Source organism: Cervus canadensis, chromosome 8, assembly GCF_019320065.1.
Source record: "Cervus canadensis isolate Bull #8, Minnesota chromosome 8, ASM1932006v1, whole genome shotgun sequence".
In the NCBI taxonomy this organism is placed as follows: Eukaryota; Metazoa; Chordata; class Mammalia; order Artiodactyla; family Cervidae; genus Cervus; species Cervus canadensis.
Genome location: NC_057393.1, coordinates 13,441,845 through 13,458,468, shown reverse-complemented (window position 1 = coordinate 13,458,468; position 16,624 = coordinate 13,441,845). Strand labels below are relative to the sequence as shown.

At 41.9% G+C, this 16,624-nt stretch overlaps 1 protein-coding gene across 2 annotated transcripts in view; it reads right to left on the bottom strand.

The window, feature by feature from the left end:
* Nucleotides 1-1,542, bottom strand: part of RAB11FIP2 (RAB11 family interacting protein 2) — a 44,264-nt gene extending 42,722 nt beyond the window's left edge. The window contains exon 1 of one of the 2 annotated variants that reach the window (XM_043475321.1): nucleotides 345-1,542. In XM_043475321.1, the coding sequence (XP_043331256.1) occupies nucleotides 345-697 (353 nt within the window). In that variant the 5' untranslated portion in view covers nucleotides 698-1,542. The remainder of the gene's footprint in view (nucleotides 1-344) is intronic. The other variant, XM_043475320.1, reaches the window with a different exon arrangement.
* Between the last annotated feature and the right edge of the window lie 15,082 nt (nucleotides 1,543-16,624).

Genomic DNA, 16,624 nt, shown 5'->3' with positions numbered 1-16,624 from the left:
TTTAAAGATTATAATAATTTAAATTGATCAACAACACTACGGCCCAGTCCTCTTATAAGTAGTGAAACAATGTTAATTTACTTAAAATCCTGCGAAAAATATTCAATTATTGAGGATGTTTGCCTCAAACGAGAGTAACGGATCATTAGACTCCACTTTAAAAAAAATTGTGTCTTCACAAGGGCTATTTTTACTTCAGATTTATGCAAATTTGGTGCTTAAAACTGGGTCATATTTCAGTCCAAAAACCAATGCCCCTAGTAGACAAATAATTTCCAAGAACAGAAAATCCATTCAGATAATAGTTAAGCTCCCCCCAATTCAAAATAAATTACATAACTTACTCTGTTTTCCTTCTTTGTTTGTCCTCAAAGATGTCATTGAGATTGATGGCCACCTGCCCTAAAAACTTATCCAGACCCACCAGGGACCTGTGCATAACTATGAGGAAAAGGATGTATTTCTCTGGATTGCCCTGCATTAGCAGCCCAGGTAGCTCAAAAGAGGCCTCTTCCTTCCAGACTGGCTCAAGGGTTTTCTCAGCTACAGAGGTGGAGTACTTTTCCTTTCCCAGCTGAATTATAGTGTATGTGTCATTGGTGCCACTTTTGCCTTTTGGCTTAAGATCTTTGGCTTGGAGCACGGTGACCTGCACATGGGTCGGAAACCACTTTTGGGCTTGCTCGGAGAGCATCATTCTGTCCTTTTTCTCTGCACCAAGTTCACCAGCGCAGGAAGAGCCCCTCCCGCAGGGAGAGCCCGATGTCTCGATCACTGCATCCTAAGGGCACTTAACGGAGGCAGGCAAAATCACAGCTGCCCGACTCCCTCTAGGGCTGAGGTAGCCCAGGGACACGGCTGCTCTGCGGCGCGGGGGGTGGGGGGGGTCCCCTTTCCTCTGGAGAAACACAGGGGCCCAGCATCACCTGGCCGCGCCGTCCAGGCCTCGCGTCCTCACCTCCACGCTCCGCCGCGCCCCCCCTCGCCCCGGGACGGGCCCTAGGCAGCGGCGAGCGGCTCCCGGGCCTGCCAGGCAGGGGAGGCCCGGCCACCAAGGCCCCGGCGGAGGGCGGCGGAGGAATGGAGTGCGCCCCCACGCCCTAATTCTCAGTCTCCGGCCTCCCGCCGGCCTCCTCGCCACCGGGGCGGCCCCCTCCCGCCTCCTCCGCGCCTCCCGCTCGCCCTGCACGAGTCCGCGCGGGCCCGGCCGGGCTCCTCCTCCCGACCCCGGTAATACGAACCGCCGCCGGCTCGCGCGGCCTCGTTCCCTCTAGCAAACCTCTCCCTCCTCCTCCCCCACACCTCGGCTCCTCCTCTCGGGCGGGCGTGGGGGCGGGGGCCGATCGCCCGGGGCGGGGTGTTGGAGGGGGGCGGGGGAGCGGAGTGAGACCTGGGGCGGGGGGCCCCGGCTGCCTCGGCGAGAGACGACCGCGTGGCGGGGGCGGCGGGCTGCAGGGCGGCGGGAGCGCGGCTGGACCTCGCCGGGCCGGCGGCTCCTAGCACCGAGCGGGAGGCGGCGGCGGCACTTCCGGGTTGTCCTTCTCCATGTTGGTCTTGAGAATGCGACGGGGCGGGGCCGGGCGGGGCCCGGGGGTCAAGGGTCAGCACCTCCTTGGTTGCCTTGGTGACCGGGGCGTGCCTCGAGGGAGCCCGGGAGAGCTCAGCGCCGGTATATTGAGTGTTCGTCCTGCTGGTTCGCGCCAACTTGGGGCTTGGCACTGCGCTGGGCGCTGGGGACCTGCAGGAGCTGGCAGTCGGGAGTGGGGGAGCTCTCCGGGAGGCCAATCAGAGAGGAGGCAGCCAAGGCCCGGAGCCTGCCTGGTCTTGGGAGAGACCCATTTTCGATCTTTGGAAGCCGTCTTTGCTGTACCCTGGGTGCCTAGTATCTGGCACCGATGGTAAAGTGAATCAGTCACCTTCATAGGCCGAAAACATACTTTTTCCCACCCTCCTTATCCACTTTTCTATTTTTGAAGAGAGAAGGCTGTTGATTGACTGAAATGACATCCCCAACTCAAATGACAGTAGAGGCAAGCAGATAAAAGATTACAAAATGACTCAGGGGTTAATTAATTGGGAGGCACTGGGCTGAGTCCGGAGACCTGGCTCTGATCCCACGTCTGCCACCATCAGACTGTATGACCCTGGTCAGGTCATTTCCCCTGTCTGAACCTCGGTTTCTTCACAAACAAAACACGTCTCCGTCGTGCCTGAAACTCTATGGACTCAACGTCCAAGGACCCCCTGGGTACTCAGTCTGGTAGTCTGCCTAACTTCAGAAGCCAAACCCGGAGGTGATTCTGGTCGTATTCAACGAAGTCAGCCAAGAAAAGCAAACAACCTCCTTCACCAAGGGGGGATGACAAGTTCCTTACCTGCCCTGAGGGCAAGGCCTGATGGACACTAGTACTGTGTTAAGAGAAAACAAATGGAAATGTGCTAATACTGCATTTTTTCCAAAACCATTCTGACCTAGAGGGAGAAGGGTAGGTAGTGACTGATAAGTCAGGAGCCTTGTTTGATGTCCTGACTGCCAGAAATTCCTGTCCAGAGCTCATGATGAGCACTTAGCTTCCTGAGACAAAGAACTTAGATTCTGGGAGCCTGGATTTCCTTGTCCATAAATTGTCCAGAAGATTGCTACTACAGAGTTAGGAGGGTATTAAGAGATAATTCACGGACATTTCCTGGCATAGTATGGAACATAATTCTAAGCCTGCCTTTGTCCCTCTATTTCTCTATTACAGGAGATATTTATATACTACACTTATTGTATTTTTCCCTGGTGGCTCAAACGGTAAAGAATCTGCCTGCAATGCTGGAGACCTGGGTTTGGTCCCTGAGTCAAGAAGATCCTCTGGAGAAAGGAATGGCTACCCACTCCAGTATTCTTGCCTAGAGAATTCTGTCGACAGAGGAGCCTGGCCGGCTACAGTTTATTGTATTTACTTCTATTTATGTCTTATCTTGCCAAGGAAAGTTGAATTTCTTTGGATTGTCCTGCGTATGGCGGATCATCCCTTCATAGTGCTTAGCAGGCAATAGACAGTTGTTGAATAACTCAGTGCCTTTCTCCATTTACAAGACTAATTTTGAGAGTAAAACAGTATGCTAGAGGTGCATACATATTTCCAACTCTAAATGACTACAAAAGTGTAAAGTATTATGTTTATTATTTTCAGGTGAGGTTTAAATGTTCCCACTTGAGAAGAACATTGTATTCTCCATGTGTTTTTTTTTTTCCCCCTCAGTGTCCCCACAGATAATAGCTGCAGAACTTAAAACTCTTTAAGAAACAAGGTCTTTTCATATTTTTTTAGTGGAGATTTGGGAGAGTCCAATACATTTGTGTCAGAAGAACAACCATACAGTTGAAAAATCTTGGGGGGAAAGGGGGTAACATTATATATTATTTAAATCTTGCAGAAAGAAGGTACTGGCTTGAGCCTAAAGAAAGTGAAAGTGAAGTGAAAGTCACTCAGTCATGTCCAACTCTTTACAGTCCATGGAATTCTCCAGGTCAGAATACTGGAGTGGGTAGCCTTTCCCTTCTCCAGGGGATCTTCCCAACCCGGGGATCGAACCCAGGTCTCCCGCATTGCAGGTGGATTCTTTACCAACTGAACCACCAGGGAAGCCCTGAGCCTAAAGAACAATACCACAAATCTCAAAGCCTGCTCATGTTGCAGCACATTCTTTCAGGGACCCACTGACACTTGCTGATATCTATAGATTTCATTTATTGGCAACCATAGTTTTTTTGGGTACTGCTTATGTGCAGCGACTGGTGAGAGTTCTCCATGAAGTAGGCTATCTAAAAAGAGATATTAGATTAATTTATTGGTGTTTAGTCGCTAAGTCTTGTCTGACTCTTTGCAAACTCATGAACTGTGGGTTCCCAGGCTTTGCCTGTGGGATTTTCCAGGCAAGAATACTTGAGTGGGTTGCCATTTCCTTCTCAAGGGGATCTTTCTGACCTAGGGATCAAACCCTTGTCTCCTGCACTGGCAGGCAAGTTCTTTACCACTAAGCCACCAGAGCAGCCCTAGATTAATTTACCACCAGGATATTCAGGGAACCAAACTACAGATAAATCTTGAATCATCTTGAGTCATCTAAGATGAAAAGACCTGGTTTCAGGTCATTCTGATGAAAGTTAAAATCTAAAAAAGAGGCAGAATTTTCCATCTCTGAGAGACAGTCTATGAAAAAGCCATGTGTGGAAAGCAGAACAAAATCATCATACTGTAAATATTGCATCTGGATTCCAGAGTGGGCAGTTGTCAGCCTTAAAGAAAAATATTCTGAGGAATTTTTAAAGAGTGCATTGGAATAATCAAGGGTGGAATTTCAACCAGGTTGTCTGGGGAGAAATCAATTGACACCTGAAACTTACAAAAGCAAAACAAACATCATAAAAATAAATTTAAGTTTAGAATTGTTATAAATTGCATTTTTAAAAGTCTTCCTCTCTATTAAAAGCTGTAATTAAGTAAGCAATAGGCAACTGATTACAATAGTGAATGTGCGTTTCTAAAGAGCTTAAATTGTTTGGTAAGCTTTATAATGATTACAAACTTGTTTACAAGTATCATTTCATTCATCTGAAATATAGCCATCTCTAGGGTGGAAGTTGGCAGTTAGGGTTCACAGCAATGCAGTAACACACTCTAACACAGTTCAGGGAATACTTTAAAGGCAACAGCTGAACAACTGGAATTACTAACATCTCTTCCTGTTGCACCTAAGTTTCTTTTGAGTTTTCCCAAAACTTGGCCAGAGCCAAAATTGTTCAGTTTTACTATCTGGCAAGTTCACAAATTATGACTTAATGTTCTGAGCCATAATAAGAAAATAGTTTATTTTTGCCCCAGAGGAAGCAAATAAACAAGCAAATCAAAATGAACTAAAGAGAGTCTTTAATTGCATTTGTAAAAGTGATTTCCCATAAGAAAGATTCTTTCCTTTTTTGATTATTTGTATTAAGAGTAAAAACATGTCAGTCGGGTCAAATATATGGTTGGCTCATTGTGAAATATAATGGTAATTATGCAAGATCTGAGATGAAAGTGGTTCTACAAAAATGTTTATTGTCTTACAGTTTAAAGGTACTTTTTACTAATTGAAAGATATACATGAACCATAGTTTAGACAGGGAAAAAGGATTGCATATGTTGTAAGGACAACATAACTTATGAATGGATGAGAGTCACTTTTTAAAGTTATCCTGTGACTAATGATATGTCTAGAAATGCTTGGTGAAATTCCAAAATTAAGGGTTTGGGAAAATAACATATCATAAAAGAGGAAAATGCTGAAATTTCTGTTAACAATACTGCTGCAATGAATAAGAACTATTTGTTCAGAAAGTACAAATAATACTCTCCAGTAGTGGAGGATTTCATAGATGAAAATATTTACTAATGCTGCAGCTTTAATAAAATCCCACAAGGAGACTTACCCTAAACTTCATTGTGAAAGATCCCTACCCCTTCTTTGGGCATCAACATCTTTAAAATTGAGACTTAAATATCTATTATAGGACAATTACAGTGCTCTTAGTTTTTAAATAACCCACATATACATTGCATAACATTTACATTACATAACAGATACTGTTTTTCATATGGAGGTTCAGAGACAGAGGGCCACAAGAAGCTTTCCCGATGTATCATTATAGTCTTCAGATACACACGCACACACATGCTGCAAATATATATACAACACAAATATATATAAAATTTATACATATTTAGGTGCATGCTAAGTCGCTTCAGTTGTATCCCACTCTTTGTGACGCTATGGACTGTAGCCTGCCAGGTTCCTCTGTCCATGGGATTCTCCAGGCAAGAACACTGGAGTGGGTTGCCATGCCCTTCTCCAGGGGATCTTCCTGACCCAGGGTTTGAACCCACTTCTCTTATGTCTCCTGCATTGGCGAGGGGGTTCTTTACCACTAGTGCCACCTGGGAAGCCCTTGTACACACATACACAATACGGCAAACTCAGAATTATGTTAGAGATTTGTACGTTGATAATCTCCACATAATCAGTTGAAAAGTAACTTGCAAAACTGATTTGAAATTATAGTTGCTATAAACTAGTATTGGGGTTTTCGGTGATTGTCTTGTTTTCATTACTGATTACTTTGTCTCTGGGACTGGGCAGTGTAGGACACAGTTTGTGATGCAGGAGAAGCAGTGTGGTGTGTGGTTGAAAGTGCTCTAGTCAACAGCCTGGGTCTTAATCCCAGGGCTGCCTATTACAAGTTTCGTATCTTTAGGGAAGTCGTTTTCCTTCTTTGGACCTCTGTTTATTCATTTGTAAAGTAAGAGTCTTTAACAGGAACCACTTAAAGCATTCTCTATCATTTAATAATTCTAAGTAGTCCATCCAGAACACAAGGAAGCAAATTGCATTATCATTGTCTAATTGAATTTGCTTGGTATACTAAAGCAGATTCCCCTTTTCATGTAATTTATTAGTAAAAGATCTTCTAATTCAGCAGAAAAAGATCTCTCCCAAATGAAAATGATCATTACAGAAAGGAAGTAAATATAACTTGTGTTTATAGACCCTGCATGAGGAAATTGATACTAAGAACTCAAGATTTGAAAGAAATTACATAAAGGTGTAAGGGATTTTGAAAAGCCTTAAACTTTTCATTTATAGAAATAAACATAACTTCTATTCATATCACAGGTTTTTCAGACTATGAAGACATGCTGAGAAGGGTCAGAATTGTGGATCAGGATACATATTTGTATGTAAAAATGTTTTATATGGATGCTTTTTAAAATTTCCCCTTCATAGTATCATACTATTATGTTATGCAATTTTTGTTGCCTCATCAAATTCAACTGAGTGACTTCAGGTTTCCCTGGTGGCTCAAAAGGTTAAGAATCAGCCTGCAACATAGGAGACCCAGGTTTGATGCCTGGATTGGGAAGATTTTGCAAATACACAGGTATTTGTCTTCAAGTTGTGATTATCTCATTGTCATGAGCCTTGCTGAAATCTTCCGGAACATGGTTACTTTTCTGGATTTATGTGAAGTTAATAAGGACTGGATTAATATTAATTAATAATTAATATTATTAATTAAATAAAAATAATTAATAAAATAATTAATTAAAATATTAATAATCATACTCGATTATTGCTGAAAGGTTTATCAGACTACCATAAACTTATCATCCTTGTACTTTGTAAACAGCTGATGATATTTTTTCATGACCAGTTAAAATCAAAGATGGAGGATTTTAAAAAGCAAATAAAGGATTAGAATGACAATATTTCTGAAACTAACTTAGGTGTTCCTTTGGAGAGCACTAAACTGGTGAGCAGCTGGCAAAAGCATTTGGTGGGATAATTTTCTCCCCCTGCATAAGATCTATCACCCTTTCTCCCTTTCTACTTATTTAATCTATACAAAGCAAAGTAGAAGACTTTAAAAGTAGTGTTATATTTTGTGTGTTTGATATAAAACCAGGTGAAAAGTGTTGCATTTTGAGGGACAGATCCAACGCTTCTTGTCCCAAGGTCAGAATTCAAACTATTTCTGCTAAGCAGTTTTCAATCAGCCTGAACAGTATTTTAGTCCATCTGAATGTCTGATAATAAAGGTAGTCTGGGCTTAGAACCAGGTGTTTATCTTTCACATGGTCTGGATTAGGTCACCTTCCAAGCACTTACAGTTTATAATTCAGGGACAGACGGTTTTGAACCTGTATTATAATCATTTTCTCATCATTGAAATGATCACTGATGATCTATGTAGCCAAAATTAAGCATCAGAGTTAGTTTGACAGGGCTTCCCTGGTGGCTCAGACGGTAAAGAATCTGCCTGCAATCCAGGAGAACTGGGTTTAATCCCTGGGTGGGATCCCCAAGGTCCCCTGGAGGAGGGCATAGCAACCCATTCCAGTGTTCTTGCCTGGGGAATCCCCATAGACAGAGGAGAGTCCATGCGTTCGCAAAGAGTCAGACACGACTAAGCACAGCACAAAGTTAGTCTGGCAATGTAGACTGGAAAGCAATACTTGCTTCCAGAAAGTGAGGCGATAATGGAAGGGGCATTGAATGGAGAAGGGCAATCTGGCTTAGCCAACCATTGGTGTGTATGACCTTAAGCAACTTAAATTCTTCTTTAGTAAAATAGCAGCCTGTAAATTTCTTCTACTTCCAAACCTGGATCTCAGATTATCTAGAACGGCTTCCCAGTAGACTCAAGTCAATCTTTTACTGTGGTTGTTGATCAGGCTTATCTAGAAGAATAAGGTATTTAGATTGTGTAATTTGTACCGATAACTGTGCTCTTGTAACCTGAGTTCTTAATAAAAATTAAGGATGTTTATTGAGAGAGTAACACTGAAACATATACATTGCCATATGTAAAATAGATAGCCAATAGGAATTTTCTGTATGAGGCAAGGAGCTCAATCCAGCGCTCTGTGACAACCTAGAGGGGTGGAATGGGGTGAAAGGTGGGAGGGGGAGGTTCAAGAGGGAGGGGCCTTATATACACCCATGGCTGATTCATGTTGATGTATGGCAGAAACCAACACAACATTGTAAAGCAGTTATCTTCCAATTAAACATAAATTTAAAAAATAAATTAAGGAAGTTTAAAAAAAAAGAAACAACTCCTGTCCAAACTGCAAAGTACACTGCTTGATTTTCTAAGCTCAAGTTTTGACTAAATCATTTTTGTAATTTCAAGGGTTTTTGTTTCTCTTTGCTTATATACATTTGAACACTGGAAAGGAATGGGACAAACCGGCTTTGTAAACGTGAAGTCTGGAGCATGAGACATCTCAGGAATCAAGGGCTGCAACATTTTCTAAAGCAAGATTTTCTCCAAAGTTCCTGGCATACAGATACTCACTCAGATGGAAACATTCACTCAGCTTTCACTGAGTGCCCATCCCAGGAAAGGTTTTGTCCCCTGGGTGCTAACTACTAGTGTGACCTTTGGAAAATTATGTAAACTCTCTAAATTTAGGCTTCCTCATCTGCAAAAGGAGTTGTTGGGAGGATGAAATGAGGGGTCAGGTACAGTTCAGGGAAGAACTGGCACCCAGGAAGTGCTCAAAAGATGTTCATTGCTGTTGGGTTGGTGGTGTAATTCCACTTTTCTTTGCAACAGTTTTCCTCATATCTGAAGGGAACAGCCAGCAGCACAGTTGTTCTGGACTATTCTTCACCAAGGAGTTAAGGATCTGGAGCTGCAGCTGGTGGGAACTCCCTACCAGGTAAAGAATCCTCCTGCAATTCAGGAGTCTCAGGAGATGTGGGTTCGATCCCTGGGTTGGAAGATCCCCTGGAGGAGGGCATGGCAACCCACTCCAGTATTCTTGCCTGTAGAAACCCATGGACAGAGAAGCCTGGCGGGCTACAGTCCATGGGGTCACAGAGTCGGACACAGCTGAAGCGACTTAGCACACAGCTGCAGCAGGAGCCTCACTAGCTCAGTGCGTGAGAGTAGGCCAGTGGAGACCCTGAGTTACTTTAGTTTCAAGCCAAACCTGATGTTATCAGACACTTTTTCCAAATAAAAATAAAATAACTCCTTAATATTCAGACCTTCATTTAACATTTAACATTAACTTTTAAAAGTGTCATTTTAACAACTTAATTAGATTTTGAGTTGCAGAAAAATAATGAAGACTCCCTAAATTATGTAACTTCTTTCTCTGCAAGTAACTGAATTAGAAACTTAATAGATCATGTACCAGATAGTATTTTAATATATTAGATTTTTACTTAGAATTGTGATCAATTTAAAAACAAAAGCATGACATCCTTTGGTACACCTAGTAACATAAACATTCGGTGACTGATCAGTGTTTTCAAAGTTCCACATACCACTCTAATTTTAAGTATGTTATCTCTATATTAGGGCCTCTCCAGTGGCTCATCAGTAAAGATTCTGCCTGTAATGTAGGAGAAGTGGGTTTGACCCCTGGGTCAGAAATATCCCCCGGAGAAGGAAATGGCAACTCACCCATATTCTTGCCTGGAGAATTCCATGGACAGAGGGGCCTGGCGGGCTGCAGTCCATGACATCTCAGAGTCAGACATGACTGAGTGGCTAACACTTTTAATTTCTAATATTCTTGCCTGGAGAATCCTATGCACAGAGGAACCTGGTGGGCTAAAGTCCATAGGATTGCAAAGATTTGGACACAACTGTGTGACTGAGCACTCATGCATCTCTATACTGATAATAATAAAAGCCACTATTTGCTGATTGCTTACTTTATGCTAAATTCTTTAACATCACATACTCATTTAATTTGAAAAAAATAAAGCTACAACCAACATAAATATCAATCACATTTTTTTTTCCTATCCCATCACAAAGAAGAAGCAAGGTTGTAAGGGAGACTGTCCTCTCAGGCACTGCTCATATCAGGATGAGACAGAACACTTGGAAACCAAATTCTTCATATCCTTAGAACAACTCTTGTACTTCAATTGGCTTTAAGCATTATCGTAGCATCCTTGACACAATCCCAGAGCCTAACACTGCGTTAGTGAAAGCACAGAGGCAAGCAAAAGAATCAATCTATTTTGTAACACCTGGCATACTCTCTGAAGCAGCAGCCTTTACTGTGGTGTTTGGCATCCGTAAACTGCAGGAGATGAGATTTCCCTGGCGGTCCAGTGGTTAAGACCTCTGCACTTCCACTGCAGGGGATGTGGGTTTGATCTCTGGTCCAGGAACTAAGATCTCCACAGCCCTCTCGGCATAGCCAATAAAAAAAAGGTATGCATAAACTGCAGAGGGATCAACATGTATCAGTGAACCCATCCATTGGGAAAAAAGTCACTTTTGACATCACTTCTGCTTTCATAACCCAATGGTGGGAAGTTGTTGGGTTTTCATTCAGAAGACCAAGGTTCACAAACCACCTTAATCCACTAATAATGTTTGTTAGAAATTTGCCAGAGAGTAAACTGCAGTAGTGTATGGAAAAGCATGCTGTAAACTGTAAAGAATTTTATAAATATGAAATTTTATACTTGTGTACCTACTAGCATTTTAGCATCAATAGTTAGATGAGTTGGACAGACTGAAAAACCGAGAAAATTCTACCTTACCATCATTCAAATTAAGTTCAATTCAATTAAATTTATAAAGTAATGAATAAATAGCCACATGGATAAATGTATGTGATGAGTCAAATATATTGACAGAGTATACTGTATTTGGACAGACTAAATATAAATGTATTGTGGAATGAAAACCCCCATACCCTCTTGGAAAAACACACCTTAACAGACCCTTGTGGCTGTAGGGTTGATAATACATTAATACCATCTTCCATGCTTCTCATTCTTAGTTATACAGAGTCCCCTTGAGACTTTCCTCCTAGTTTGAGGAAGAGCCAGGCTTACAATGCTAAGGTCCAGCATCAACTTTGCCATGTCAAAGTAACCGGTAAGGGAAGAGGTAACAAAAGCCATGGTTTATGCAGTAAATAAAAAATGTTGGAAGAACACAATTGGTGAAAGAATTAGACTGGACAAAGATTTTACTGGTCAGGGAGAAGGGAAAACAAATAAGAATAGTTGCACAGAAGGTCAAGCTTGTTGGATATTTTTTAATGCCTCTGTGACATTTCTCTTCTTTCCCTTGTTGAGCATGAGTATTGGGCATATTGTTGATAAAACTTTCAGACCAAAAGTAGTTATCACTTGTATCCTGTTTTCCAGGAAGGTCCTTGAAAATGAGCTGGGTACTAGAGCTCCCCAATCCCTTGCACCATGCTGCCTTGGAGCAGCAGCGTAGCAAGAGAACAGCGGGTCAGGTGGCCTCTAGACAGAAGATCTGAGGTAACCCCCTGAGCCTCTTGTTATCAGAGAGGCACCAGAAAATCTCTTGAGAATTTCATCTTCTCTAGAGAGGTGAGAAAATGATGAAGAAACCACTGGTAGACCTAAATGATCATCCAAGTCATGATTGGAAGGGTTTGGAGCACATGGACCAAAGACCAGGAGCTGACAATGATGGTGTACTCAGTTGCTCAGTTGTATCCGACTCTTTGGGACCCTATGGACTGTAGCCTGCTGGGTTCCTCTGTCCATGGGATTCTCTAGGCAAGAATACTGGAGTGGGTTGCCATTTCCTCCTCCAAGGGATTCTCCCAACCCAGGGACTGAAGGGGTTGCATCTCACCCCTTGTCTTCTTCTCAAGGTTTTGCATCTTCCATTATTCTTTCTCCCTCCTGCATCCTCAGCTATTTTCTTCTCTACTGGATCAAGTCTTGGCAATATGCATGTTCTCTAATAACTCTTATAACAACAATGGCTCAGAAAGTATATTGGTATATACCAGGGGCTGGGGTGGGAGGAGGATTGGGGACAGGACAGAGTTTCAGTTTAGGAAAGTGAAAAATTCAGGAGATGGATGGTGGTGGTGGCCAAACAATGTGAATGTACGTAGTGCCACTGAACTATATAGTTACTATGCTTAAAAGAGTATGTTTTATGTTATGTGACTTTTACCACAATAAAAAACAAAGAAAAAAAGCAAACAAATGAAGCAACAGCAATGGCTCATTTGACCTTGTGTCCCCTCCAACTACTACCCCACTTTTCTATTTCTTTTTGGAGAAAAACTTCCTGAAAGACTTGTCACAGCTTGCTGTCTTTCTCCTATCTTCTCTTGAACCATGCTCCAATCAGATTTTTGTCTTTCCCACTCTACACGTACATGTTGCCAGAGTCAATTTTCAGTGCTCATCTTAGGCTAGTTAGCAACATTTGGTACAGTTAATCACATAGCTTTCCTTCATTAGATAAAATTCAATGTTCAAATTTAGGAAACAAAGACATCTTAAAGGAAGGCCAAGGTTCAGAACAATGCCTTACTCTGTTGTAATACTGGGTGTATTACAGGTTAATGTCATTGTGCCATATGATGATTAGCAATGAAAATATAAACCAAGTCTAATTTCCAGAACTCATTTAGTGTATTTTTCATTTATATTTAAAATATGTTTTATATCCACCTGTTAAAGGAAGGGGGACCCCTTCAAAGGCCGGAAACTGGGCTCTTGTCTAACACTAGGAAATGAATTGTCCACAGAGACACATGTGCTGACAAAGCAAGAGATTTTATTGGGAAAGGGCACCCGGGTGGAGAGCAGGAGGGTAAGGGACCCAGGAGAACTGCTCTGTCACATGGCTTGCAGTCTCGGGTTTTATGGTGATGGGATTAGTTTCCAGGTTGTCCTTAGCCAATCATTCTGACTCAGAGTCCTTCCTGGTGGTACACGCCTTGTTTAGCCAAGATGGATGCCACAGAGGATTCCGGGAGGTGGTCGGATAGGTGGTGTCTCCTTTTGACCTTTCCCGAACTCTACTGGTTGGTGGAGGCTTATTAGTTCCCTGTTCCTTACCAGGACATCCAGTCCTAAAACAACTCTTGCAAATGGTTACTATGGTGCCTGGCCATGGTGGGCGGTTTCACACCCAATGCTCCCACCACAAAAGTTGTTAAATCGCCTTATACTAGGTGTGTCTCTGAAAAGCATGATTAGTAAGAGAACTCTTATTTAGTAGCTCTAACAGGGGACTTCGGAGAAGGCAATGGCAACCCACTCCAGTACTCTTGCCTGGAAAATTCTATGGAAGGAGGAGCCTGGTGGGCTGCAGTCCATGGGGTCGCAAAGAGTCAGACACGACTGAGCGACTTCACTTTCCCTTTTCACTTTCATGCATTGGAGAAGGAAATGGCAACCCACTCCAGTGTTCTTGCCTGGAGAATCCCAGGGACGGGGGAGCCTGGTGGGCTGCCATCTATGGGGTCGCACAGAGTCGGACACGACTGAAGCGACTTAGCAGCAGCAGCAGCAGCAACAGGGGACTTGGAGCTTGGACTTCAGGGATGAATATCTGTGTGTGTACGTGTGAGTCACTCAGTCGTGTCCAACTATTTGTGACTCTTAGCCCGCCAGGCTCCTCTGTCCATGGAATTCTCCAGGCAAGAATACTGGAGTGGGTTGCCATTTCCTTCTCCAGGGGATCTTCCTGACCCAGGGATCAAACCCTGGTCTCCTGCATTGCAGGCAGATTCTTTGCCATCTGAGCCACCAGGGAAGCCCATTAATATCTGTATTCTCGCACTTTCTCTAGTTTGGTGTGACGTTAAGCATCTCATAGGCCCAAGTCAACTTTTCTTGAGGCAGGGCATATCAGAGTAGCTCTGACTATTCCTGTGGATGTGGCTTGATGGAAGGAGAGAGCTAGTGGGCCCCACAGTCTGTATAGGATTTTCACTTTATTAGGGATATAGGCAGAGCCAGTCCTCTTGGACTAGGCTGTTGTAGGCAGCTACAGTGAATGACATATAAAACATTAAAATACAGACATTAAAGACTTTTGGTGTGGTTCAAATTTCAGGGTCAAGCTTCATTTAGGAACAAAAATCATTTTACCTCTCAGCTTAAATGAAATAAAGTGTTCAAAATCACTAAATATATGCTCTTGTCATGTCAATGTTGTATGATCGAAGCACATATTATTCCAAGTATTTATTTCTATATTCTATTAATGTTTGTAGATTTTTTCTTTCAATTGTTAAAATAATAATGACTGCAAATTATAATTGCTAATATTCTCTAGAGTAGAAAGCTTTCAAATCACTTCCCAGCATTAATACCTTTAAAAAAAAAAAAACTGAGTTGCATTTGGAATTTCCTGGATTCTTCTATTTGTCATGCAAATATTCAGTTCTGCTCTTTTTATGATAATATGAAATAAAGTAGTTTCTCATAGTAACATTGTAAATCATTTGCTTTCTATTACATACAGCTGGTTTTGTTACTGTAATGATTTTCTATGAGTGCACATTGCAGAATGCATAAGATGCAATGTGATATTCTTTTATTTAGAATTTATATGTAATTATTATTTGCCCAGAAATAATGAGACATTTGGAAATATAGTAATTTATTGTAATGCATTTCTTTTTAATATGTATCTATAATGAGGAAAAAAATATCTTAATTTCTGAAAATGAGATGCCATCTCTTTTTGTTGTAGAGACCAGAGTTTTCATCTCACTGAAAATTCAGAATCAAAATCAAAAACAGCTGAGGTAGTTACTCGGGTGCCTTCCTTCAGCTTATTCAAAAGAATATAGGATGAACGGTAAGAATTAAGTAACCACAAATTATTTTGGAGTGTCTGGTTTGCATTATAAATAAATTTTTCACTGCTGGTTGTTTTTTCAAAAATATCGCCTGTATTTTTGATATTCATTCCTGTGATCTAATGTAAACTATGTCCTACCAGTTTAATGTATTGTTTGTTCATGATTACATTTTTTATTACACTCATATGCTATAAATATTTCTCACTCTGCTCTTTTGGCTCTTCCCCAAATACCAATAGTCTTTAAGACATGTTGGGAAAAGTGTTATTAGGAGAGCAGTCCTCCTTTTGCGTTGGCACATACTAATTTCACACCTTGAATAGAGTCTAACCACATCAACAACAAAGTATTGATTTTTAAGACATGGAATTAAAGATTATTTATTAAAAGGAAACAGCAACAAAAAGGCAAAATAGAATGTCACTCTGGCATAAGTCAAAATAGAGTGTCAATCTGGCATCAGAAGTTTCTTCCTTATTGGTCTGGACAAGAATTTTTAAATACTTGATGGTAAATTTGCATTAGTTTGTACTTTGAGAAAATCAGTGTAGGTTAGTGTTTGGTTTTGAAGTCTAAATACTTGCGAACCTTGAAATGGTAAATTTATATAATATTCTCATATTTCATTCTTAATTACAAAGGTAGTATCACCCTTCACAATGCATCACATATGATAAGGAAGAAAGAAGACTTCTAGTCATTGTCTGTGGGCCACATATTTTAAAAGGGTGTTTAATTCTCACTACAACATTCTGTTTCATTCTCATTTTCTTGGTAGTTCTGTGGCTCCACATGAAGAAGCAGAAAGTTTATGAGAGGGGGCAGTGCACCAAGAAAGATTTGGGGAGGCAGGTATGATGGAGAAGACTGTCTTCTTGGAAAAGGACATCAGTGACAGAGGGGCCAGCATGATGCAGACTGTGCCCAGAGAAAGCCACGAGCACTATCTGCATGGGGGCCACCTTGTTGGTGGATGTAGGCACACATGGAACCAGCCAGAGCAGCAACATGAGAAAAACCTCTCCACGCAACCAGCCAGTGACCAGTTAGTTACCTTCCTCCTCCCAGAGGTGTTAGTCCTTCCAAGGGGAAGGGGCATCTCAAGCCATGTCTCCTCCCCCTCTTGCCTCACTCCCATTTAGAAGGAAGGACATTAAGTAGAGTTCCCTGTGCTATATGGTATGTTCTCGTTAGTTACCTATTTTATGCATAGTATCCATAGTGTATATGCATCAGTCCTAATCTCCCAATTCCTCCCTACCCCCTGACCCTTTCCCCCTCGGTGTCCATAGGTTTGTTCTCTATATCTGTGTCTCTATCTCTGCTTTGCAAATAAGATCATCTAAAGGAAGGCCAACCCACCTCTCACTCCCAGGTTCCTTAAGCCACACAGCTGGATGAGGGAAGGTTGGGTGAGTGCTTTGAAGAAGATATAAATTGGACTTTATAAACTAGAT